We start from the raw sequence: 25,625 nt of genomic DNA, 5'->3' as shown, positions 1-25,625 counted from the left end.
CCTGACCCCACCCTTGTGGAGTCTACCTCTTGTGGGCCAGGAGAACAGTGATTGAGGGGTGTTTGGGGGTAGCTGGGAAGGAACAGGAAACTGCTGCATACACGTTTTTATTGTGGTAAAACACACAACATAAGACTTACCATTTTAACCACCTCAAAGCATACAATTTGGTGGCATTCAGCACATTCACAACATTGCACAGCCATCACCCTCTATCTAACTCCAGAATTTTTCAACATCCCCATTGGAGACTCCATACCCAATAGCAGTGATTCCCCATTTTCCTCTCCCCACAGCCCCTGAAACCATACTATCTCTATGGATTCGCCTAGTTTGAGTGTTTCATATAAATGGAGTCATATCATACAAGCCTTTTGTGTCTGGCTTCTTTCTCTAAACATAATGTATTCAAGGTTCATCTATATTATAACATGTACCGTACTTTTTGTGCTAAATAATACTCCATTGTGGGAATATGCAACCTTTTGTTTATCCATTCACCTGCTGATGAACATTTGGGATGTTTCTACTTTGGGGCTATTGTGAATAAGACTTCTATGAACTTCATGTACAAGCATTTGTTTGAACACCTGTTTTGTCAATTCTTTTGGGTGCATACACTTTTCAGCCCTTGTTATTCTTTCCTGTCTTTAAAAAAAAAAACCACACACACACAACTCTATGATTTTTAAAAACCAATCTTTGATGAAAATTTTCAAAAAGAAAAATTGTTGGGGCTAGAAGGGCCTTGAGTGATAGGCTAAGGAGTGGGGGCTTTATTCAGAAAGTGATAAGGAGTCAGGCATTTGAGGAAGAGAGTGACAAGATTAGAAATGGGTCTCAGGAAAAAAAGAAAAAAAGGAATGGGTCTGGGCCCTCAGCCAATCAGGGCCCACAGTACGGAGCCAAGCCTCATCTCCCCCCCCCCCCCACCTGCCCCCCCTCAGGTCCCTGGCCTCCTGGCACCGTTGGGAGCTCTCAGGGCTGGGCTGGAAGAGCAGCACCTGAACTCCACGCGCTCCCAGCTCCTCAGTCCTTCCTCTCACACTTCTCCCCTCTTAGGCTCATCGCCATGACCAAACTGAGCGCCCAAGTCAAAGGCTCCCTCAACATCACCACCCCTGGGGTGAAAATATGGAGGATTGAGGTGAGGTGTGCCTGGGTGTGGGGTGGGGAAGAGGACTGAGGGAAGAAAAGGCTGGGGATTATGCTTACTGTCCTCCGATCCTTCCCTGCTGGGTGGGAGCCCCTGGTGCCAGTCTCCAAGTGCCCCCTCCCCTATCCTTGGGCATTGGCCTCTTCCCCTGCTCCTTTACCCCCTCCCCTCCTCATAGCCCTTCTCCTCATCAGCTTTGTCATGCCCTCCTCCTTCTAGCTCTCTGCCTCTCCCAACTCCTGTGCTTAAGGGTAGAGGAAGCCCGGGTCCTGAGTGGTCCAGGGCAGCCCTCTGACCTCCCTTCTCTCCCCAGGCCATGCAGATGGTGCCTGTTCCTCCCAGCACCTTTGGTAGCTTCTTTGATGGTGACTGCTATGTACTCCTTGCTGTGAGTAGGGGCGGGTGGGGGAGAGGGCTGAAGAGAGCAAAGCCCTCTGTGGGGTCAGGGAGGACACTTGAGGCTCGGGCAGTGGCAAGAGCTGGCCTGGCTTCAGCCCCAGACCGTTCTCACCATGTGCCCATGTGCCCAGCTTAGTGGCAGCTCTGTAGGCTCAGAGCTGTAAGAGGTTCTTCCTGCCCTTGGGCCACTGAGCTCCCAGCTGAGGTGACCTTCTGTGGATTCATAGTCTCGGGGACCTTCTGAGTTAGTGGAATGTCACCCTACTTGAGTCCACATTTCCAAAATTCACAACCGTCTTCATATCACCTTCTTAGTTTTGGCCACATCCTGCTACTACCTGTACTATTAATGCATTTGTATTGTTTCTCAAAACTTTTTAAAATATATATATATATATTTTTTTTATTCAGAGAGAGGGAGAGGGATAGAGAGATAGAAACATCGATGAGAGAAGAACATCATTGATCAGCTGCCTCCTGCACACCCCCTACTGGGGATCAAGCCCGCAACCTGGGCATGTGCCCTGACCAGCAGCCTCTTGGTTCCTGGGTCGTTGCTCAACTGCTGAGCCACACCAATCGGGCATATAACACACTTTTAAAAATTAAATACATTTATTTAAAAATATAACTATATCATCACCGAAGTGGAAAGCAGTGTTCCATGTCCCAAACAGAAAGTAGCTATAAAATATTTACATAGTAATTTCATATATATGTTTGCTTGTATATCACTTAATCACCCATGGACCTCAGCTGGTCCATGCACAGCACTTGGGGAAATGCTGCTATAGTCCAGCTCAGTTATTTCCAAGAGGCGGTGAGCAAGGCCCAGAGGGGAAGCTGCTTGCCCCTTGTCTCAGAGGAAGAGCTGGAGCCACAACCCAGGGCTCATCTGTGGCCCAGGCTGCATGTGATGGGACCCCATGCAAAGCAGGGAGGTGGGAGAGCGCCGTGGGAGCCCAAGATCCCAGGCACATTGGACATCCCCCTCTCCCTAGATCCACAAGACGGGCAGCAACCTGTCCTATGACATCCACTACTGGATTGGCCAGGCCTCGTCCCAGGATGAGCAAGGGGCGGCTGCCATCTACACCACGCAGATGGACGACTTCCTGAAGGGCCGGGCTGTCCAGCACCGAGAGGTCCAGGGCAACGAGAGCGAGGCTTTCCGTAGCTACTTCAAGAAGGGCCTTGTGTACGGAGGGGCGCGCTGCAGGCTGGGGGGTGGGACCAGGGCAGGGGAGGCACACCTGAGGCTGGGGGACAGAGCTGGAGCTGGGAAGGGAGCCTGAGGCTGTGGGGGAGCCCATGAGGGTGATTTGTTTTTTCCACTCCCCCATCCCCACTTCTGCTGCTGCCTTGCCCTTGGTCTTCATCCTTCCAAGTGCTGTCTTTGGCTGCCCAAATGCCGTTCTGAAATTCTGTAACTCCGTGTGCCATGAATGTTTGTAAATCATCCTTCAGGGTATCATATCAAGTCTCCCCTCTAACCAACCAACTGGCAAATGACTGCTCCTTTCTCTAAAGCAGGCCTTTTACACTAAAAGCTCACATTCCAGTCTCTGGACTTTTCCCATAGAAACACATGGTCAGGAACCAAGTTGTTACTGGTCTGTAGTTACAGGCCAGGAGCGCTCCAGTTAGCCACAGTCCCCACCCCTCCCTTTTGTCTTGCTGCTCCCCTTCTTCTCACACTTACAGCAGCATTCACTCATTTGGGCATTTGAGCTGGCATTTCTTTTTAAAAATATATATATTTCTATTGATTTCAGGGAGAGGGAGACAGAAACATTAATGATGAGAGAGAATCATTGATTGGCTGCTGCCTGCACGCCCCCTGTTCGAGCCCACAACCTGGGCATGTGTCCTTGACTGGAATCGAACCTGGGACCCTTCAGTTTGCAGGCTGATGCTCTATCTACTGAGCCAAACCAGCTAGGGCTGAGCTAACACCTCTTCTGTCTTAGTCTGCTTAGGCTGCCATAGCAAAATACAGAAAATACAAAAAAATTAAAAAATAGACTGGATGGCTTAAACAACATAAATTAATTTCCTCACAGTTCTGGAGGTCGGCAAGTTCAAGATCAAGGTGCCAGCTGATTCAGTTGCTGGTGGGGGCTCTCCTGCTGGCTTGCAGCTGGCCACCTTCTCACTGTGTCTTCACCTGGTGAAGAGAACGAAACTCTCTGATGTCTCTTTTTATAAGGGCACTAACCCCAAGACATCATCTAAACCTCCTCTAAATCTATTACCTCCCAGCAGTCCCATCTCCAGTACCATCCCACTGGGGGTTTGGGCTTCAGCATATGAGGCTGGGAGGGGACACAGTTCAGTCCACGGAATCTACCCTTTTCCTTCTCTTCCGCCCCTGCCCTCCGAGTCCTGTACTGTCCTTCCACATTGCCATGCACCTGTCTTTGAAGGACTCCAGCAGGGGAGAGACTAAGGTGGAATGAAGCGGTCTAGGGAGCAAACTTCCAGGAGGCACTCACTGCCAGGGTCATGCAAAGGCGGGCCATGCACGGACCTTACACGTGCATGACCTTGAGAGCGAATGTCTCCTTAAAATTTGCACCTGAGGTGCCTCATGCATTCATCCAGCCCCAGCCCTCAGATGACCCTGCTGTAGCCAAACATCCTGGCACACTTCCAGCCCACTCTCGGGGATCAGCTCACCTCTCTTCTCAGGATCCGGAAAGGGGGAGTGGCTTCTGGCATGAATCACGTGGAGACCAACTCGAGCGAGGTCCAGCGGTTGCTGCATGTGAAGGGCAAGAGGAACGTGGTGGCCGGAGAGGTGGGCATCAACCAGAGCCCTGGGGCATGGCCTCCTGTCCCCCTCCCAGTTGGGGTGAAAGGCAGAGGCCGAAGAAGGGTGAGGGTCTGGAAGGCGATGGGGAAGAGATGACGGATGACAGAAGGGGTCTGAGTGGGGTCTGCACCTCCCCCATGGCTCTCCAGGTGGAGATGTCCTGGAAGAGTTTCAACCGTGGGGATGTTTTCCTCCTGGACCTCGGGAAGCTTATCATCCAGTGGAACGGGCCAGAGAGTAACCACATGGAGAGACTCAGGGTAAACCTACCTATGCATCACCCCTCCCCCAAGCCCGACCCTGCCACCAGCACCCAGCCTCCCCCAGACTTCTGCTGCCCAGCTGCCTCCATTTCCCCAGGCCTTCTCTCCAGGGGTGGTGTTTGAAGGTGGATCTGAAACTCCATGTGTTTGGGGACAGGTATGCATGTTGGAGTTGGCGTGTGTGCACCTGTGGCGAATCCCCTGAGATTTAATGGGTACCTGCTGTGTGGCACATCCTGTGCCAAGCGTTTGGGATCAGTGATGAATGAAGGGGGCAGATCCCTGCCCTGGCTTTGGCCTCCAGCTGAGCATCCAATGGAGGATGGACATGAATGGAATAATGAAGAAGTGAAGGGTGGGGTGTACAGCTGGGAATTCTGGGAAAGCTCCTGGGAGTTGATGAGGGTGGGGAGGAGAAGGCCCTCAGGCAGGAGAGAAATGGGTTGGGGGGCTGCCTGAGCAGTGAGAGCATGAGACGGGGGTTCAGGGAGCTTGGAGAGGAGGCGAGCTTGTCTCATAGGGGCGTGTTATGTGGTCAAAAGGCTGTGTAAGAGGGTTGGGATTTGTTCTCAGTGCCAGGGAGGCTGTTGAAGGCCACCTGACTTCTGAGTGACAAAGGGGATGAAGGGGCTAAGGGGCCCCGGGAGCCCTCTGTCCATCAGGTGAGGAGTGGGGCAGGTGCCCTGGCTCCTTGGCCTGGGAAGGTGGAATCCACTAGACTTGTGTGTTGCATGGGGGTGAAGAGAGAGGGAGAATTCACACTGTGCTTGAGCAATTACCAGTATAGGGCTGGACCGAGTCCCATTTCCTGAGATGGGAAAGATCAGGAAGCAACAGATTTGGGAAGAAAATCCAGAGTTCAGTTTGGACATCTTAAAATGGGACTCTTGTGGAAGTTGGGTAAATAAGGTGAGAGCAGAGAGCTGAGCTGGAGACAGAAATGTGGGATGGGTGAGATCACCTTGGAAGGAGGGAGAGTGGCGTGGGACTCAATGCCCGTAACTGAACAGTAGATGTTGGGCTGAGGAGGATGAGCCAGGGTGTGTGTGTGTGTGTGTGTGTGTGTGTGTGTGTGAACATGTGGACTGTTCACCCTAGTGTGTGTGTGTCTATGTGTGAGGACAGGAGAAACTGTGCTGTCTGGGTGTGTGGGTTTGTGCATATGTGTGTGTGCACACGTGAAGCTGTGTGTGTATATGACTGTGTGTGTGTGCACATGTGTTTGAGCATGCTATGGGGCAAAGAGACTGAGTACTGTGATCTTCAGAGCTCAGCTCTTGTCCAAAATTGTGAAGTAAAATCACAAATTTCAAACAACGTGAAAAGTGAAGGCGAACAATGTCCACCTGAAACACCCTTCTCCCAGCGGGTTCTTACCTGGTTTCCCCTCCAAGGAGAAAAGTTGGGGTGCCTCACCCCTCGGGGCTGCTGCAGGGCGGGCTGTGGCTTGGTCCTGTCCTGCCAGCTTCCGTGGGTCACCGGGCTTCTCTGCAGGGCATGACCTTGGCCAAGGAGATCCGGGACCAGGAGAGGGGCGGGCGGACCTACGTGGCCGTGGTGGATGGGGAGAACGAGAAGGCGTCCCCGCAGCTGATGGAGGTCATGAACCATGTGCTGGGCAAGCGCAGGGAGCTGAAGGCAGCAGTGCCTGACACAGTGGTGGAGCCTGCACTCAAGGCCGCCCTCAAGTTGTACCAGTGAGTGCCCCGCTGGGCTCCTCCCGGATGGTGGGGGACTTCCTGGGAGGGGGGGGCAGAGTGCCGGCTGAGGGGGTGAGCCCCCCTGGTTTATGCCGTACCGTTGTCCCGCAGCGTGTCCGACACGGAGGGAAAGCTGGTGGTCAGAGAAGTCGCCACGCGGCCACTCACGCAAGACCTGCTCAATCACGAGGTGAGAGGGCTGGACACCACCCCCTCCCCCCGCCCTGGCTCCCAAGCTTCCTCAAGCCAAGCAGTGTGGGGGGTGGGGTAGGTTGGGGGGCAGGGGGTTGGAGGTAGGGAGGCCCAGGAGGGTGTGGGAGGGAGACTTTCTGTGCCAGCAGTTCCCCAGCCCAGCACTGCGCACCATCAGGCCCTCATTCTGGGTCTCTGTCTCCCACCTTTAGGACTGTTACATCCTGGACCAGGGGGGCCTGAAGATCTACGTGTGGAAGGGGAAGAAGGCCAATGCCCAGGAGAGGAAAGGAGCCATGAGCCAGGCCCTGGTGGGCACGGGGTCGGGAAGAGAATTGCAGGGAGAGGGAAGAGGGTCAGACTGGAGCGTAGAGGCCAGGGGAGGCTCCAGGCCTGACCCCACTGGGGTCTGAGGGTCTGCTCTAGAGTCATCTTGAGGGTTCTCTGCACCCCAGGGAGCTGGGCACCAGGCAACATGGGGGTCTCCTGAGGATGTGGGCTCCTACCTCAAGCTGAGTTCAGAAAATGGAGGAAGAAAAATGGAGGCCGCCCTTCCCACAGAGAAGATGGTGTCAGCATGGGGCAGGGCCAAGTCAGAGTTTGGGGTCATTGTTGGGCTGGAGTCAGTCACCCTGACTGACTTGGGGTCAGCGTAGGGTTGAGGATTGGGTTCAGGTTGACAATGGGGCTGACGGCTGGGGTTAAAATTGAGGTGGGGTCAAATATGGTGTCAGAGTTGGCCTTGGGGTGGGGGTCAGAGGTAGATTTGGGATGGTGTCAAGTTTAGGGTCTGGTTTGGACCGGAAGTTGGCGCCAGAGCAGGGTCAGCATTGGGACTAGGGTTGGGTTCCAGTTTGGGCTTGGGACCAGGGGTAAGAACCAGGCTTTGGCTTGTACCAGGGGTTGGGGTTAGGAGTGGGACACAGCCCCAGCCTCCCCATCTCTCCCCAGAACTTCATCAAAGCCAAGCAGTACCCCCCGAGCACGCAGGTGGAGGTGCAGAATGATGGGGCCGAGTCCGCCGTCTTCCAGCAGCTCTTCCAGAAGTGGACAGTGCCCAACCAGACCTCAGGCCTGGGCAAAACCCACACCGTGGGCTCCGTGGGTGAGGGCCGGGCAAGGCAGGGTGGCTGGGAGCCGGGAGTGGGGCCAGGAGAGCACTCAGGTCTGCCTCCTGCGCTCCTTCCGGGCGACCCCTCCTCTGTGTGCACTTTTACCCTGGTCTGTGCTCCCCAGCTGGTGTGGGGACATGAGGGCATATGGATACACTCAGGAGTTGTCACAAACGGGAGCTCAGAATGACCTGTGTCTCATTTGGAATGGGCTTGGGTCTCCCTGGAAACCAAGTAGCTCAGTCTCTCACCAGATAATATTGGCTGAGGGCAAGCTCAGTGCCAGGCACCTGGGCGAGGATAAAAGGGCTCCCCTGGGGTGCCCTGGTGAAGCATGAATCTTGGGGACAAGGAGACACGGTTCTGTATTATAACTCTGCCATGTGTAACCTTGGGTAAGCTACTGAATCTCTCTGGTCTCGGTTTCATCATCTCTAAAATGGGTCTAAGGATTATAGCCACCCCTCAGGGCTGTTGTGAGGACCCGGGGGACCTCATCTGTGATTCCCTTCACTCCAGCCAAGGTGGAGCAGGTGAAGTTCGATGCCACGTCCATGCATGTCCAGCCTCAGGTGGCTGCCCAGCAGAGGATGGTAGATGACGGGAGTGGGGAGGTGCAGGTATGATGAGGGGAGGGAGGCCTTGCCTGGGGGCGAGGGTTGGTGGAGCCTGGCCCAGACCTCACACTCGCCTGGTACTGGCCCCAGGTGTGGCGCATTGAGAACCTCGAGCTGGTGCCTGTGGAGTCCAAGTGGCTGGGCCACTTCTATGGGGGCGACTGCTACCTGCTGCTCTACACCTACCTCATCGGAGAGAAGCCGCACTACCTGCTCTACATCTGGCAGGTCAGGCCCCGCCCACGCTTCCAGAACACGGCCAGCTCAGCTCCTACCCCACTATACCCTGGCCAAGTGGCCATCCCCTTTGGGTTGAATACTCCTGGTGACAGGGAGCTCACCTCTTTTCCATCTTGGGACTGCTTTGGCTGTGAGATCCCCTGATACTGAGAACCCCCATTCACAACAACCCTTTTCTCATTTTGTTTTTTTTTCCCTTTTGAGTCTCCCTTCTGGTTTTCATGACCTCTTGCATTTTCCCTTCACCTGCTTTGTGGGTTTCTGTGTCCAGATGTGAGGGAGCAGGGAGATGCTGGGGGTGAGTGACGTGGTAGCCATGGTGTTTCCCAGAGAAAGGTACAGCGAGGAGGAGAGGAAGTTTGGGGTTAAGGCTGGGGTTTCAGGTGGGTCAGGCTGGGCTGGGGCTGGGAAAGGGTTGGGTATGGGGCTGGGATCAGAACTGAAATCAGGGGCAGGTTGGGCTGGCTGTGACAAGGCGAGGTTAGATGGGGAAGACAGTTGGGTCTGGGGCCAGCGAGTTGTCGCTGAGGCCAGGAGTGGGGTCAGATTCAGGACTTGACCTCATCCCACCCCTTCCCTTCTGCTCATCCCAGGGCAGACAGGCCAGCCAGGATGAAATCACAGCCTCGGCCTATCAAGCCGTCATGCTGGATCAGAAGTACAACAATGAACCGGTCCAGATCCGAGTCCCGATGGGCAAGGAGCCACCTCATCTCATGTCCATCTTCAAGGGACAAATGGTGGTCTACCAGGTGTGGCTGTTGGACTGCGGCAGGGTGGGCGTCCAGGAGATGGGGGCGGGCTGTGGGTGAGGAGAGGACGGTTGAGGCTCCATCACTGATGTAGAAACACCACAGGAGAGGACGGTTGAGGCTCCATCACTGATGTAGAAACACCACTCAGTGCTTTAAACATCCATGTGATGAGCACGCTGTATGTGCAAGCACTGTTTCTCTCTACACCTCAACTCTTCTGATCCTTTATATGAAAAAGCAAGTTATTCTGGCTAGATTTACCTAAACCACGAACTTGTTCAAATGCATTGGTGCCTTCCAACATAATGAAACAGACAGCTTTGCATTCATTTAAGCAACAATCTGTTTACTGAGAACCTCCTAAGTACATAGCCCTCTGCAAAGCGCCAAGTGGGGAGAATGCTTGCTCATTCTATTTACCATCTTGTTGGGAGAGCAGTGAGCTCACAGCCTGTGGCACCATGTGGTTGAATGCCAGGAATACACGTTGAATTCAAAGGGGAATGTGAATGCAATAATCTGGGAATAGGCATGGAGTTCCTAGTGGAAAGGGGGTTTGAAAAAAGTCTTGACATTGGGGTCAGCTGAAGAGCTCAGCAGAGGTGTGACGAGGGCATGCAGGGCAGGGGCCACAGCAAGGAAGGAGGCCTGGAGGAAGGGATCTGTGGGGAACAGTGAGGAGGCTGGCCAAGGTAAACTGGAAGGTTTGGAGAGAGCAGAGTGAAGGCAGTTTGCACCCTCTGAAAGGCTGGCTTCTAGTCTATAAGCAGTAGGAGCCATTGCAGGTTTTTGAGCAGGGATGTGCCATGACCAAATGTTTCAGAAAGATTAATTTGATGTATCAGCGGACCCGGAGGGGCAGGCAGGCCCTACCCCATCTCTTCCTCCCTGGTTTTCTGTGTCCCTCTAATGCCCCCTCATCGTTACTAAGTTATTTCTGCTTTCTCCTCACACCCTACAGGGAGGCACCTCCCGGGCTAAGAACCCGGAGCCCGAGCCCGCCACACGGCTCTTTCAGGTCCGAGGAACTAGCGCCAATAACACTAAGGCTTTTGAGGTCCCAGCCCGGGCCACCTCCCTCAACTCCAATGATGTCTTCATCCTCAAGACCCAGTCCTGCTGCTACCTGTGGTGTGGGAAGGTGTGTGCAGGCCCCCAGCCTCAGAGCACACCTGGCACAGGGTGGGAGCCTCTGGCTGAACAGGCCCAGCTGCCTCGAGCCCTGTCCCCTCCTCCGCAGCTCTGGGTCTGGGCATGCTCAGATTCTCTGCCTCTGTCTGAGTCAGTCTCTCATTGTGTGTCTCTGGCCACCCCGGTCTATCCGAGTATTGGTCTGTCTTTATGTCTTAGGCTCTCTCTCACTATCCCTGTGCCTGTCACTCCTTCTCCAACTACCTCTGCAATGAGGACTCTCAGCCTCTTATAGTCCTTCTTCTGCCTTGTAAGGTGAGTGAAGCTTCTAATCTATTGCCTCCCCTGTCATTCTTTGGAGTGTTGAGGACAGAGAATGGGAGAACTGTCCCTGCATCGGCCATGTGTTCGGGGTCCTGATCCAAGAGAGCCCTCGCAGTTCCAGAGCTCAGTGAATGTGGTGGAAGGGTAGGGGTCAGCATGGCACCAGAGATGGTCTCCCTAGTACATCCAGCCTCCCTTTCCCCAGGGCTGCAGCGGAGACGAGCGGGAGATGGCCAAGATGGTTGCTGACATCATCTCCCGGACAGAGAAGCAAGTGGTGGTGGAAGGGCAGGAGCCGGCCAACTTCTGGGTGGCCCTGGGTGGGAAGGCGCCCTATGCCAACACCAAGAGGTGAGTAACTATGGGGTCCCTCTGCCTCCAGCAGGCATGGATTGAGGACCCCCGTGTGCCAGGCCCCCAGGGCCACAAGATGAGTCAGGCGCATCAATGCTCTCAGAACCTCTTAGACACAGGGGCTATAGCTGTGCTCGCACCATGGTCTGCCTGGGGCCTGGTGGGGTGTTTCCCTGGTAAAGAGAGGTCACAGCCAGAGGAGGCAGCTCAAAGGGCTATAGGTTTGCTCTTTGGGAAGAAGATGTCAGAGCCCATCCAGTTTCTGCCTTTGGGGTTGACACGGGAGGGACCTGAAAGCTGCAAACCCTCTTTCAAATGTTTTTTCTGAAGAAGGTCCATGACCCCCAGTTCAAAAGCAAAAGGTCATTTACTGGAGTAGCAGCAGGAGGGATAGAAGGAAGGTATCAGAAAGAACTTCCTAACCGGGCTAGAGAAGAGCCACTGGAATGCATGTCCTGGAAAATCGGTGGGAATTTCTCCCGTGGAGCCGTCTTGGACTCGTGGGAAGAGGGGGGACCTTTTGTGTGACCAGAGGAGGGAGCATTTTCCTAGGAGGTTGGCTTTCCCTGTCCGAGTCCCTCCGTCAGAGTTCTGTGTCCTTGATTCTCCTTTCCCACGCCTTCCTCCTGCCAACACCATCCCTCTGCATCCGGCAGACTGCAGGAGGAAACCATGGTCTTCACCCCCCGGCTCTTTGAATGTTCCAACCAGACTGGGCGCTTTCTGGCCACAGAAATCCCCGACTTCACTCAGGATGACTTGGAAGAGGACGATGTGTTTCTGCTCGATGTCTGGGACCAGGTAGGACTGAGGCCCGGCCAAGGAACAGTGGCTTTAGGTATAGGGAAGATCTGACGTTTCCTTGGCTCTCATATATGTTCTTCCTGGGAGCAGTGTTAGGAACACAGCAGCCTAAGGAAGAAGAAGGCGGCCTGCAGGGGCTGCTGTGTGGGATGTCTTTTCCCAAATCCAACTTATTTCACGTGGCAGAGCAGTGTTTTTGAGGGGCTTAGGCTCTGAAGTCACATAATTTGCAGGATATCCAAGTAGAGAGCATCTGTCCAACCTCCTCATTGCCTAGATGCAAAGTCAAGGGTCAGATGTGCCTGTTCGAGGTCAGGCTCCTCTGTTGGACAGCTGAACCTGGGTGAACCGAGGCAGAGCCTGTGGCCGGGAGGACAGGGCAGACTGACAGAGCTCGGGTTCTCACAGGTCTTCTTCTGGATCGGGAAGCATGCCAATGAGGACGAGAAGAAAGCCGCTGCCACCACAGTGCAGGAATACCTCAAGACCCACCCCAGTGGCCGGGACCCTGATACCCCCATCATCGTGGTGAAGCAGGGACACGAGCCCCCGACCTTCACGGGCTGGTTCCTGGCATGGGATCCCTTCAAATGGAGTGTGAGTGGCCCAGCCCACCCCGGTCCTACCAGCCCAGCACATCCTTCTCCAGGTGGCTCCTCATGGTGCATCCTGAGAGCAGGGTGGTAGATGACATGTGATATATTCATGAAGAGTTTAGAATGAAAAGTAAGGCTGCCATGAGGTTATGAAGCCCCCTGGTGAGGGTGAGGGCAAGGGTGAGGGAAGGAAACTCAGGCTGATGACAGTCCATTGCTTGTACATTAGTTTTAGTTCAAAGCTGTTACACATTATTGGTAAGAGCTGTACTGGCTACTTAAATTAACTCAAATGAAACAAAATTAAAGATTCAACTTCTCACTGGCCACACTTTAAGTGCTCAATAGCCACATGTGGCTTAGTGGCTACGACATTGGACAGCACAGGAAGAGAACATTTCCATCGTCACAGGAAGTTCTATGGGACAGCGCTGGTGGGTCCTCATGCCAGGTGAAAGGAAATGTCAGTTCTAAAGTTCACAGATGTCCTCGTGGCACTAAATTCTAAGCAAAATGGGTCACACACGTGGTCCTTCCTGAGAGGCAGTGACTCAGACTTCCCCCGGATTTTCTTAAACTGGCCCCAGAGAGAAGCAGAAGGCAGGTCCTCAGATGGAACCCCAGCAAAGGTTTCTGCAGGAAAGAGGAAGGCAATTAGAATGATGGCCGGCCTGGTGGCTTTGGGTGTGCTAAATTGGCACAGCAGATGATCTTTGATTAACTTCCTCAAATACATTTTAAAAAATTCAGTGGGCTGAGTTTAGTTTTGAGGATGGAGTCAAACAAATCTCATTGCAAATTCAGGTGCCAGAACTTCTTCAATTCACATCTTCAGTGTCCCAAGTCAACAACTCTGGCTATCTTTCCTCGCCTCAAGTCTGTGCTGGCTTCGCTCTCAGACTTCATTCATTCATTCATTCATTCATTCTTCATTCATTCATTCATTCATCATAATGGAAGCTCATGTGTCATGGTTGATGCAGGTCTTGGGGATATGGAGATGGGGCTCATGGAGCCTTGGTCTCTTCTATTCTCTTTACTCCTTTGTGGCACGGTTCCCTCCAGGCTCTCAGAAGAGCCTCCCAGTTTTCCAGGACCCCCGAGTCCTTCAGCACCTACAGTGTAGGCAGAGTTCTTAAGGCTTTGAAGGGCTGCTTGCATGGGCCTCTGAGGGCAGGGTAAGATCATCATACACCTCCATCCCCAAATTGGGCCTTTTCTGACCTTCATTGCCAATCCTCATCATCCCATCTCCTTTTTCAGGGACCCTCCTCCAGCCCCAGCCTAGCTCCCTCTTCCCTTTCTCAGCCCCAGGCTGTAGGCCAGCCTTCTTTCAACTCTTGAAGGAAAATGGTCTTCTGTCTCCTCTGCTGAGAGCCAGGCCTAATTTGTTGCTTGTTTTATATGCAGAACGCCAAATCCTACGAGGACCTGAAGGCAGAGCTTGGCAACTCTGGGGACTGGGGCTGGATCACATCTGTGAGTATGGGGCAGGTGGCTGGGCCCTGCAGTGGGCATCTGATCGTAATCAAACCTGTGGGAGCTAAGAAAGCTCCAGAGAAGATGCCAGTGTCCTGTGTTTTCCTTCCCACCGTTTCCTCCCACGCCTCATGGAAGTTCTTCCTGCTGTTTCACTTCATTATCTCTAGCTGTTTTGTCTTCTCCATTCGCTAGTGAAATGATTCTCACATTTTGTCACGCACAAGAGGCTGGGTGATGGGGAACTGGGGGTAAGGGAAGCATATTAAGCTACAGATTCGAAGGTCTCACTCACTCCCAAAGATTCTGGTTTATGAAATTGTGTTGAGAGGCAGGAATACGTGTGTTTTTCAATAGGGTCCAGGGAATGTGATGCAGTTAGCCCATAGATGACACTTGGAGAAATGATTTCTCTACTATTGTCACCCTTGGGATCCCCTCTACAGGTAGAATAATGCAACTCCTGCTATCTTTCAGCTAGTTACAGAAATGTATGTAGCCTGGAGGTCTGGGACATGGAAAGGCGAAAGCAAAACCTTTCCTTTAGGAAGTTCACAGGCTTGCAGATAAAACAAAGCCAATGAGACTGGCAGGAATGTGTCCAGAACAAGGGAGTGATTTCCCAAGCTCACCAGTATAATCAGCAGATAACATTTATGGCTCCTCAGCCCCACCACAGGCTGAGAAACTGGTGGCGTTCATTAACCCTTCTTACTAGATTGATGGTACAGGCAGGAAAGTATGGATAGGTCAAGGCTATGTGACTTTACAGATGACAAGTTCACAACAGATAAGAGAGAGGGTCATAAATGTCTAAAGTAGACCTCGGACATCTGGGGGAAGCCATGGAGACGTTCATATGTCATAGAATGAAAGAGTCATTTTTAACCACTGGCTTTGGTTGGATACACACCACCAAGCTTTGGCTGACAAGTGTGTATATGTGTATGTGTATGTGGGTGGGCCGGTGGAAGTGGGGTCATGGAAGGCGTCTTGGAGGAGGTGCCCTAGGATCGATGTTGACTTCAGAAAGGCAGCTTGGGAGATAGCCGCAAACCAGCTGAAGTAACAGTGTTTCCTTTTCTCCTCTAGGAGATCACAAACCCTAAACCCGACGTGTTCAATGCTAACAGCAACCTCAATCCTGGGCCTCTACCTGTCTTTCCGCTGGAGCAGTTGGTGAACAAGCCAGTGGAGGAGCTCCCTAAGGGTGTGGACCCCTGCAGGAAGGAGGTGGGTCAGACTTGAGGAGGAGGAAGAGCTGAGGCCTGTCCATTCGTTGGACACTAATTAACCCCCAGATTGTACCCTGCAGATGACCAGATGCTGGGGACGACCTGGTGAACAAAACACAACTGGTCTCTGCCCTCATGTGAAGTTACATCTCAGTGTGGGGAGAGGAAGGAGCCTGATCACACTATTATTTAATTTCAGTGAAGATAAGTGCCATGAAGAGTATTATAAAAGGAACCTGGGTTAGTCAGAGAAGACTTCCTTCTGAAAGGTGAACAGGAATTATTCAGGCAGAATGGGTTATTCCTGGAGGAGGGAACAGCATGCACGAAGCCCAGAGGCAGGGAATAAGCACAGGGTGGAGCAAAATGCCAGAGTGGTGACAGTGTGAGCAGTGGTGACAGTGTGAGCAGTGGTGACAGTGTGAGCAGTGGTGACAGTGTGAGCAGTGGGGTGGGGCAACTGGCCGGAGGGTCAGGGGCATTGACCTATGAACCAAGAGGTCAGTTAGATTCCCGGTCAGGACACATGCCCAGGTTGTGGGCTTGATCCCCAGTGTGCGGCGTGCAGGAAGCAGCTGATCAATGATTCCCTCTGCGTTGATGTTTCTCTCTCTCTCTCCCTTCCTCTCTGAAATCAATAAAAATATATATTAAAAAAAAAAGTGGCCGAAACCGGTTTGGCTCAGTGGATAGAGCGTCGGTCTGCGGACTGAAAGGTCCCAGGTTCGATTCCGGTCAAGGGCATGTACCTTGGTTGCGGGCACATCCCCGGTAGGGGGTGTGCAGGAGGCAGCTGGTTGATGTTTCTCTCTCATTGATGTTTCTAGCTCTCTGTCCCTCTCCCTTCCTCTCTGTAAAAAATCAATAAAATATATTTAAAAAAAAAAAAGTGGAAGGTAGACATCATGGTTGAAGCAAGCAGATGGCAGTCAGGTTTTTACTTTTAAAAGACCGCTGTGGCAGCTTAGTGAAGAATGCATTGGAAAGTGTCAACAGCAGCAGCCGGAAGTTAGGCTGAGAGGCAGATGGTAGTTTAGCATAATAGGTGGTGGTGGGGAAGGTGATGGGAAGGAGAAGATTTGGAGAAATTATAGGAGATAAAATTAATGACACTTGGTAAGTACTGGATAAAGGCTGTGTGAGAGAGAAGGGGAATTGTGTTATTCTCTGAGATAAAGAATAAAAACAAAAAAACCCTGAGTCAGACTGAGCTTAGAGGGTGATCATGAGTTCAGTGAAGCTTTGTGGTTTGAGACACCTGGGAGACATCCGGGTTGAAATACGTGTCGGTGGGCAGGCAATTCAGAGGCGCGCCGGGGCAGACCCAGCTGGTAGCTGCAACTGCAGCTGCATGGATCCCCTGGGGGAAGAGTTTGGCAAGAACTCGTTAAAAACACATTTCTAATATTCATTCCCACTTCATGAAGATCCAAAATAGATTTCAAATCTAGCTTGATGGGGTGCTGAGAGGGAAAAAATTTATTCTGTGTGTAGCAAACCATAAAGAAGTCTTACAAATGAATTAGGACATCCACTGAAGAGAGATTCCTGATTTCTCCAAGAATATCCAAGTCTGTTAGGGGTTTGGGCCCGATATATATGGAAGTGTATTGTTTCCAGAGCATTTACATCCTGCCCTTCACCTTGACCACTTTCATGCATTCTCTCCCAGATAAGCCCATCTGTGTCTTCACTATAATACTGGGGTGATACAAATATATTATTCGTAATTATAGTATTATAAATATTATTTGCCCAGCCTCTAGTGCATAAAAAGTGCTCTATAAATGTAAGATGTGATCATCATTGCTCTTCTACTCCTGAAAAAACTCAGGTCCAGAGCAGGGAAGTGACTTGCCTAATGTGATATAACTACTTAGTAGCAAAGACAGACCAAGAACCAGGTCTTCTGAGTCCCACTGTTACCATCATATGAGGTGGCATAAACAAAGGATTTCTAAAGGGAAGGGCAGTCCGTGTTACTGAACCAAGTGATTGACAGGAGGCTAAATGGATTGCTAATTTTGAATGAAGCACATGGAACCAACACAACCCTAAGGGAGTAGAAGCCGTCTAAGAAGTCTTTGAGCCTTTTAAAAAAATCAGTTGTCTATTGCTGATTTTTATCATGGGAGTAGCACATTCTTGTGGGAGAGCTGTGGGTGCAATGCCAAGTGGGGAAGGTGGGAGAGGTCTTCAGACCTCTGGCTGCTCCAAATTCAGAAGTGGAGCCAGTGACAGTGAACAGTGGGATGATGGGTCTGACTGCAGGCAGTAGTAAGAGTGTAATCTAAGTGTTTGAACACCAGTGAGTAAGCCATAGAGAGGCGGATGTGGGCATGGGTGAGGCCGGCAATCAGCTGGCCTGATAGCAGGGTTCAAGAACAGGACCAATGGAAAGATACAAGTCCACTGGGATGGGCAGTCTCTGCTATCTAGCCCGAAGGTCAAAGTCCAGAAGTCTCCACCAAGCTGCATAGCCAGCCTGGGTGGGCCAGAGAGGGCACCTGAAGCCACTCACAGGCCGAGGACACTGCAGACAGCTGTGAGGGATCTGGCGGGGAGGGGAAGCTACAAACAGACTTGGGGTAGGCAGCTCTTCCCTATTCACTGATGCCCAAACCACTCATATTTACTCTCTTCTTCCAAAACAAGGCACGTCACTGCCCTGCCTGTGGGGGTGGGGGTGGGGGTGGGGAGTGCTCCAGGAGCCTGGTGGCTGGAGGCAAATCTAATGACAGGTTAGAGAACTGGGGCATCAGAACCACCTGAACTTGAAATCCAGCTGCAGGTGTTGACAAGCTGTTCAGGCCAGGGCTCTCTGCGGGAGTCAGCAGTGTTCCCCAACCAACTCCCGGTAATGGAAAAGAAACCCACTGCTCTCACGCCACCCTGTTTCCTCCTGGTGCCTGAGGCAGCAAGCAGAGAAGAAGGCTGGAGGGTGCTGTTCTATTGCAGCTTTAATTTGGGGTTCTTACTTGAATGTGCCTTGAGGGTATTTAGCTGGCCTTAAACAGTATCACCATCATACCAGCCGGGAGCAAAGATCATGTCAGGCAATCCCCTCATCTTATGGCTGAAGATACCCAAGGCCTAGAAAGGTGAATCCTAGCTGGAGGGTCACAGTTTGATAAGGAGGTAGATGAATAAGAGACCTCATTTCCAATGCCCTTTCATATGTAATATTATTCTCATCTCCATAAAAGCATTAAAAAGAAGTGAAAATTGGCCTTTAAGAAATTTTTCCCATTAAGAAAATGTTTTTGAGAGGTAGAAACATCTATGAGAAACATCAATCAGCTGCCTCCAGTGTGCTCCCCACTGGGAATCGAGCCGAAATCCCGAAATCCCGGCATGTGCCCTGACAGGGATTCAAACCAGCGAACTCTTGGTTCATGGGAAGATGCTCAATCAAATGAGCCACACCAGCCAGCGAGAAATTTCTCCCATTTTACAGAGAGGAAAACTAAGACCTGGAAAGAGAAGCAACTCTTTAACCAAGCTAAGTAATGTCCTGCTTATTTCAGGGCTAGTGTGAACTTGACCGTGTCAAAAGAAAAGGAGCTCAATCTATCTCATGTTTGTCAGCGTCCTTTTTATTACGCTCCCAATTCAGGGATCCAATTTCTTGAATTTACCCGCCTCCTCATCCCTTTCCCAGTCCTCCTAACATTTCGTTTTTGCTCTTCATTTGATTTCTATACCACACCTGTATGACTCACGGAAGCAAACCCTGGGAAAGAGTGTGACCTTTGCCTTCTGGTCCCTGTTCTAGGAGCACCTGTCCCTTGAGGATTTCACCAAAGCCTTGGGGATGACTCCAGTTGCCTTCTCTGCCTTGCCTCGATGGAAGCAACAAAACCTTAAGAAAGCCAATGGACTATTTTAAGAGTAGCTTCGGTTGCAAAGCAGTTTTGTTTTGTTATTACTGGTACTAATCCTTTACTAATTGAGAAATTTTACTTGTACCTGTGAGCAGCAGTCTGTGGCAATGCTTCTGTTTACTAACCTATTCCTCCACAAAGATGATGCCTCCAGAAGGAGGCTGTGGTCCCAATTTCAGCTCTCAAGAAGGTGGTTGCCATATGATTTCACTCACACGTGGGAATAAAATTGAAACTCATAGACACAGACAACAGTATTTGGGTTACCAGAGAGAAAGGGGGGAGGGTAATGAGGTAAAAAGAACCAAATATATGGTAATGGAAGATGATTTGACTTTGGGTGGTGGGCACACAGTGCAATATACAGATCATGTATCATAGAAATGTGCACTTGAAACCCATATAATCTTGTTAACCAGTGTCACCCCAATAAACTTAATTTAAAAAAAATGAAGAAATGAACCCAATTTCAGATTATAAAGGTATCTGTACCTACATGCTAATTGGGATGTTTACACACAGAGAGGGCACAAAGAAATCAGCGACTCTCAATTCCCCTCCTTGCTTTAAAGAAATTGAATCAAATGTTATAATCATGGGCTCTGGAGTGAGTGCCATCACTGTTTTCTAACCATGTAAAGATGTTTTTTTTTCAATTACAGTTCACATTCAGTATTATACTGGTTTCAGGTGTACATCATTGTGGTTAGACGTTTATATAATTTACAAAGTGTTCCCTTGATAAATCGAGTACCCACCTGGCACCAACCATAGTCATTGCCACCTTTTATTTTAATTAAAAACAACAACAAAAAAGGTGGTTGCATTATTTCTGTCCTGGGGTATTGCACCACTTTCACCATACTGTTCTAGAGCTGCCCCTTCTTTTTTTTTTTTTTTTTTAAATATATTTTATTGATTTTTTACAGAGAGGAAGAGAGAGGAATAGAGAGTTAGAAACATCGATGAGAGAGAAACATCGATCAGCTGCCTCTTGCACACCCCCTGGGGATGTGCCCGCAACCAAGGTACATGCCCTTGACCGGAATCGAACCTGGGACCCTTGAGTCCGCAGGCCGACGCTCTATCCACTGAGCCAAACCGGTTTCGGCGAGCTGCCCCTTCTTAGAAGAGCACCCAACACTCCAGGGAACACTTGTTCTGGAGTCCTCTGTAGGCTTTTCTTTATCAGTGGCAGGTGGTCTGAAGAATTTTTACACTTTTCCCAGAGTAACAGTTTTTCCTTTTCACATATGTCTCCCTCTGGTGATAAGTTAAAGGGGATCCCTTCTTTGAAGGAGTTCAATGGCCTAGGGCAGTGGTCGGCAAACTCAATTAGTCAACAGAGCCAAATATCAACAGTACAACAATTGAAATTTCTTGAGTCGAAAACCGACTTCTGTGCATGGGCCACGAAGTTTCAATCGCACTGTACGTGTGCGCCCGCACGTGGTATTTTGTGGAAGAGCCACACTCAAGGGGCCAAAGAGCCGCATGTGGCTCGCGAGCCGCAGTTTGCTGACCACTGGCCTAGGAGATGCCTTAGTAAGAGGTTTCACAATACTCACTAAACCAGTTCCCAGTGAGAGCAACATCTCCACTGGGTTTAGGCTTGAGGCAAGTATGAACTGCAAATGCTATTTTACCCTTCTCTGGAAAAGGGGTAAAACAAACACGCTAAGGCCAATGCTGGGTTTATAAACTGTTATCCAGAACCTCTGCAAAGCTTCCCTGGCTCCTCAGATGAAAACAACAGGAATTCGGTGCATAAGCTGGTTTACCATCCCATTTTCTTTAGGGTTTAACAGTGCTGCATGGAAGTCCCAAGTCTGAAGGCCAACAGAAGGTGATTTCTACAACTTCAACAACTATTGTTAAGTGTCTGCAAGAATATGTCCTTTTCAGAAATAAGTCAAACCAACACAGGGTTAATAAAGGCTTTAATTTCACACACACAAAAAAACCCTCTATGCATAATTTAAAAAGGAAACCAAAACAAAGAAAAACTGTAAGGAATACAGAGGAACAGTTCTGCTAAAACACAGATAAAGTGCCGCTCCATACAAAACAAAAACATGAAAATTTAGAATCAGAAGTCACTCTGAACACAAAGAAAATCACCTCACAGATAATGTGGCCAAAGCTGCCAGCAAACCTGGTAGTGGCTCAACTAGGCAAAGTGTAGGAAGCTTACTTCTGTTTTCCTTTCCTTAGCACAAATAAACACTAACAGGCCAGAGCAGTCAGAATGAAGGAAACCTGGGGACCCGAGGTGTGTACAACCACATGCAGTCATTCTTCACACGCCCCCTCCCATTCTTGAAATAGACCAGTCCAGTCAATTGCTCTTCTTTGTTTTGGCCTAACGAACTTGGGTTCTGATCCAGACCCTCAATCCACTCTATTTTTATGTCAGTGTACACACCTATTCTTCGTCTCTGTACTTCAATGTTACCAAAATCAACTGCTTATATTCATACTGGCACACGTTTTATTAAAACATCAAAACCTCAGACACATAGCACACATGGAAAGGAAAACTTAACTCATTGTTATAAATATGATACAACCAAAGAGACTGCCTGAAGCCTAGTAATCAAAGCATGCCATAGGAGTCAATGATTGTGGTGAGACACAGCAAAAGAATTCACACAACTCTCAAGACCTAACAAACTATAGTTTCCCAATTAGAAAAAAAACTTTTTAGATGTTAATAAGACCCATCAATAGAGACAAAATCAGGATTCTGAAGTAATATAGTAGAAAGACATTAAGAGGTCAGAAATCTGGTTTTCGTACACATATAAAAAGAGCATTACTCAGTGTAAAGCAAGATGGGAGGAGGAAAAGGACACATCTGTTTTGGGGGTACATTTTTATGTGACTTGCAACTGGTACTGGGTTGTTGGTGGTTTTCTAAAAATCTCCACACATATACAAGATCCACATGTACTTGGAGATCTAGCTGTTTCCCTGACTTAAAACACTACCTAAGAGCATCAATTAAATCAAACAGGGAAAAAGATGGCTAGATGACTAAGAGCATCCACTGTACCATTTCAGAGGACAGAGAAGAGTGAGCAAGAAGGGTAATGTTTTTATTTGTTTTAATATAATCTCTTTTTAGATCACAAATGAATTTATAAACTACCTTCTTTCTGTATGTTTCCACCCCATCCCACTATGCTCTCTCTACGCTCTAAGCACTCAATTATATATGAGACATTGCCAAGAATTTCTTTAATTTAGATATTTTCAAACAACTTTCATTATACAACTATATCTATAGCTGTAGCTATATTTATATAGTTATATAATGGTAACGGCAGTATGGAAGGGTAAGTAAAGCCAGGAATTCACTTGCTGAGGTTCTAATTCTTAAAGCTTCTCTTGCAGAAGGATTTTACACTAGACTAAGAAAGAAAGAATTGTGTAGTCTGTTTGCCTCCCAGAGTTAGCTGGTAGTTACTTCTTAAAATGTAAACACATTTACATTTGTTATATTTGCTATTGAATGATTAAATTAGGCCTGAAATTAACAGACCTTGGCAAGTAAACAGTGTTTGGAATAAAAATATAAATAGAACAAGTCATGGATTTGCTTCTTTTCTAGTTTGCTGAAACAAAACTTATGAGTGTGCACACACACACATATTTTGCCCACAAAACAGTCTATCTTCTCACAGGCTTAAATTATAGCTACTAAAGTGACAAGAGAGAGAATCTGACAACATGCAACCTTCCAATTCTCCATTATAACATTAGCCAATAAGAATCAAGTTTGAATTTGTTTTTCCCTTTCAAAAAAGTTCCAATTAAGATCAGTTGAATGCAGAACTAAGTGCTGTCAAGTTCCAAATTCAATGCCATTTAGAAAATTGTAACCACATGTGGTATTTTCAATAGGAAAGTTAGTTATTGTGCAGGCTGCCTGGGACTGAAGCACTCTGTTCCTATTTCAGCTGTCCCTTCCTGGCACAACATACCAAATGCCATCCCAACCCCCTGACTCAGAGCAAACTGATCAGACTGCATAAAAAATATCTACTTATAATTTTTAAATATATAGTCAGCTCAAAAACAAAATAATAAAAACCCCATCAACATGGTCCAGATAAAATCTCCATCTGTAGTCATTAATCTTTCACTAAATCAAAACAAGAAAGTAACTTAACTCGTCTACCCCAGTACCTGTATTCATTCAACTAATAAGTCCTGCCCTATACATGAAGATCAAATCAAATTAGGTTTCTGAGCCAAGAGTACTTCTAAACCATACACCACAACCAAGCTATGAAAAGCAAGTCAACGAGGGTATTTCATGGGCAATGTAGGCTTATGGCATTATTTCTAATTTTTTTTTAATGCCCTAATGTACCCCTCACTTTAAATCATTCCCAATCATTTTTAACACCTCTCAAGGCTCTCAAATACAGACACAGGGAAGAGGAATAAATAGTTAGAGAATTTGATCACCACTTCATTTGTATAAGAAAACCAGTTATTTTCAAAAAAGAAAAAAAAAAGGAACTCCCCAGTAGAAATAAAACATAAAAACCTAGTTTTTAAAACAAATATTTTCCTCTGCTCTATACTACTCTTGTGTATCCTACCACCATACCATTTGGAACGTTTATTAGAGTAATATCTAAGTAAGTGGTAGGAGGCAAAGCTTTTATCAGTAGTTAAGCAAAAGTGCTGGGGCCGTTTACAATCCAAAAATTCAGAATTTTAGAAGAGGTTACTATGTCAGAACACATCCAAGTCTTAAGAGTGGGGCTGGAGCTCTCTTATGGCAATTTTCCAGAAAAGGTGTTGCATCTTCTGTGACAATGAACTTTACACTGTTTTCTCCCCTTGAAAACCTGCTAACAGTTTTTCCCCTACCTCAGAAGAGTAATTTGTTTACAATAAAAAAACAGAAACAATATTGAAGGTTTTATATTGCTATACTTAACTCTGTATGATCCTAATGATCCCTGGGCTCACAAAATTATTTTTTGGACAGAATTCTACTCTCAAACTCATTCTTTATATATTTTCACAAGCTGCTGAACCAAGCTGATTATGTCAGCTGAGTGACTAATGCAGCAATTAATGTTGTACCCCCATTTAACCTCAACTCGAAGCACCTAAAAAGTAGGATAAATATATTATGCACCTTTATATATTAGTTCTTGCGATTACCTAAACCAATCACACTTTAATTCCCACTCTGTTTTAAGGGCAAAGCCAGACAGTGGGAGGTTAAATGTTCAAGCTTTATCGTACAGCTCATGCACTTATTTCACACTGTAGGAGGGCTTTTAGCTTTAGTGGTCCAGAATTTTAGCTTTTAACACAAGAATATTCCTCTTGACCTCTCGGAGAGACAGAGATTCTAATATTCCTCCTTATCCCTAAGTATCCTTGCTGGGGAGTCCCAATTGGGACAATATTATTTTCCTACCTTTTAAAGTTCTGGTTGAACTCTGTTAGGATAATGCTTGCTCCATTCTATCTTCACCACTATAATATAGATGATTTACAATGACATACTGTTGTGAAGGAATCTCTTTAAAGAAAATATAAAGTGTATAATAAATACCAAATGTGGGACCATAACACATTCCAAGCACCAACAACAATCCATTTCTTGGGACTACATGTAAACAGCAAAAGCATTACAAATCCATGAATTTTTAAAAAATAGCCCCCCAAGTCAGGTGGCAGAAATGCCCCTCCTTTCCAAGGAGGACAAACTGTCATTAGTGTAACATGGAGAGCTTATTTTCCAGTGACCTTTACTAATAAGAAACACATGAAAGATTACAGACTTGAGTGAAACTACTCAAGGAACATAAAAGCCAAATGTCAACTGATATGTATATCTGTACACATTTCTCAGGTGAATGGATTCTTTGACAACTTAACTTCTTCTCCAAACTGCTGTGCTATTAATTTTGAGCAGGCATACTCTGGTGGCTCATCCTAACTCTTTAAGGCTCCATTCATTCCACATATATGTTTGTATGTACATATATATATTTACAACAAGTATTTCCAAGACAAAAGAAGTGCTACTCTTGTAGGAGAAAAAGAAGATAATCAGTTATAGAGGTGAGACCAAAGTTTCCATAAAACAATTAGCATGGAACATTCCACATAACTGCAATTTTCGTCTTTTGGTTTGGCCCTGAGCTGTTTGTTGCTCCCGCATCAAGTAGAGTTCTAACTTCTCCGCAGGTGGAGGAAAGATGAGGTGGGTGACAGTAAGGGAGAATATGCAGTGCACACTGCCAACCCAGCAGTTTGTTCCTCACGAGGCCTGACGAGTAGTCTTCCCCACTTCCATGCTGAATGCCTGAGAGTTCTTTTCTGTTTCCAGCAGCTCATCAAAGACCTCCCTTAAAATAAAACAAAAAAATAAGCATTCAGTGAGCAAAGCCAAAGAATATACAGAAAATAGATACTGATAAAGCCTGCATAATACCATTTGGTGCCTAAATTTTATTAAATAAGCAGCTCACTCATTTGGTCACCATCTTAACCCCAAGTGCTGATTTTTGAAAACATTAGGAGGGAGGAGG

At 48.4% G+C, this 25,625-nt stretch overlaps 2 protein-coding genes across 2 annotated transcripts in view; one reads left to right on the top strand and one right to left on the bottom strand.

The window, feature by feature from the left end:
* Positions 1-1,072: 1,072 nt before the first annotated feature.
* Positions 1,073-19,344, top strand: VIL1 (villin 1). The gene is made up of 19 exons (XM_054723088.1): positions 1,073-1,147; positions 1,470-1,544; positions 2,557-2,753; positions 4,247-4,355; positions 4,520-4,630; positions 6,128-6,330; positions 6,445-6,523; positions 6,738-6,836; positions 7,477-7,630; positions 8,157-8,257; positions 8,345-8,482; positions 9,088-9,246; positions 10,211-10,390; positions 10,910-11,055; positions 11,715-11,859; positions 12,271-12,459; positions 13,869-13,937; positions 15,030-15,170; positions 18,948-19,344. Exons 1-19 carry the CDS (start codon positions 1,073-1,075, stop codon positions 19,059-19,061), a joined length of 2,484 nt encoding a protein of 827 aa, XP_054579063.1. The 3' UTR covers positions 19,062-19,344.
* Positions 19,345-20,979: 1,635 nt separating this feature from the next.
* USP37 (ubiquitin specific peptidase 37) overlaps positions 20,980-25,625 on the bottom strand; it is a 66,965-nt gene continuing 62,319 nt past the window's right edge. Inside the window, exon 25 of the mRNA XM_028151000.2 lies at positions 20,980-25,442. Coding sequence (XP_028006801.1) covers positions 25,355-25,442 — 88 coding nt within the window. The 3' untranslated portion in view covers positions 20,980-25,354. The remainder of the gene's footprint in view (positions 25,443-25,625) is intronic.

This window comes from Eptesicus fuscus, chromosome 11 (assembly GCF_027574615.1).
Source record: "Eptesicus fuscus isolate TK198812 chromosome 11, DD_ASM_mEF_20220401, whole genome shotgun sequence".
Taxonomy (NCBI): Eukaryota; Metazoa; Chordata; class Mammalia; order Chiroptera; family Vespertilionidae; genus Eptesicus; species Eptesicus fuscus.
This window is presented reverse-complemented; position numbering and strand designations above follow the sequence as displayed.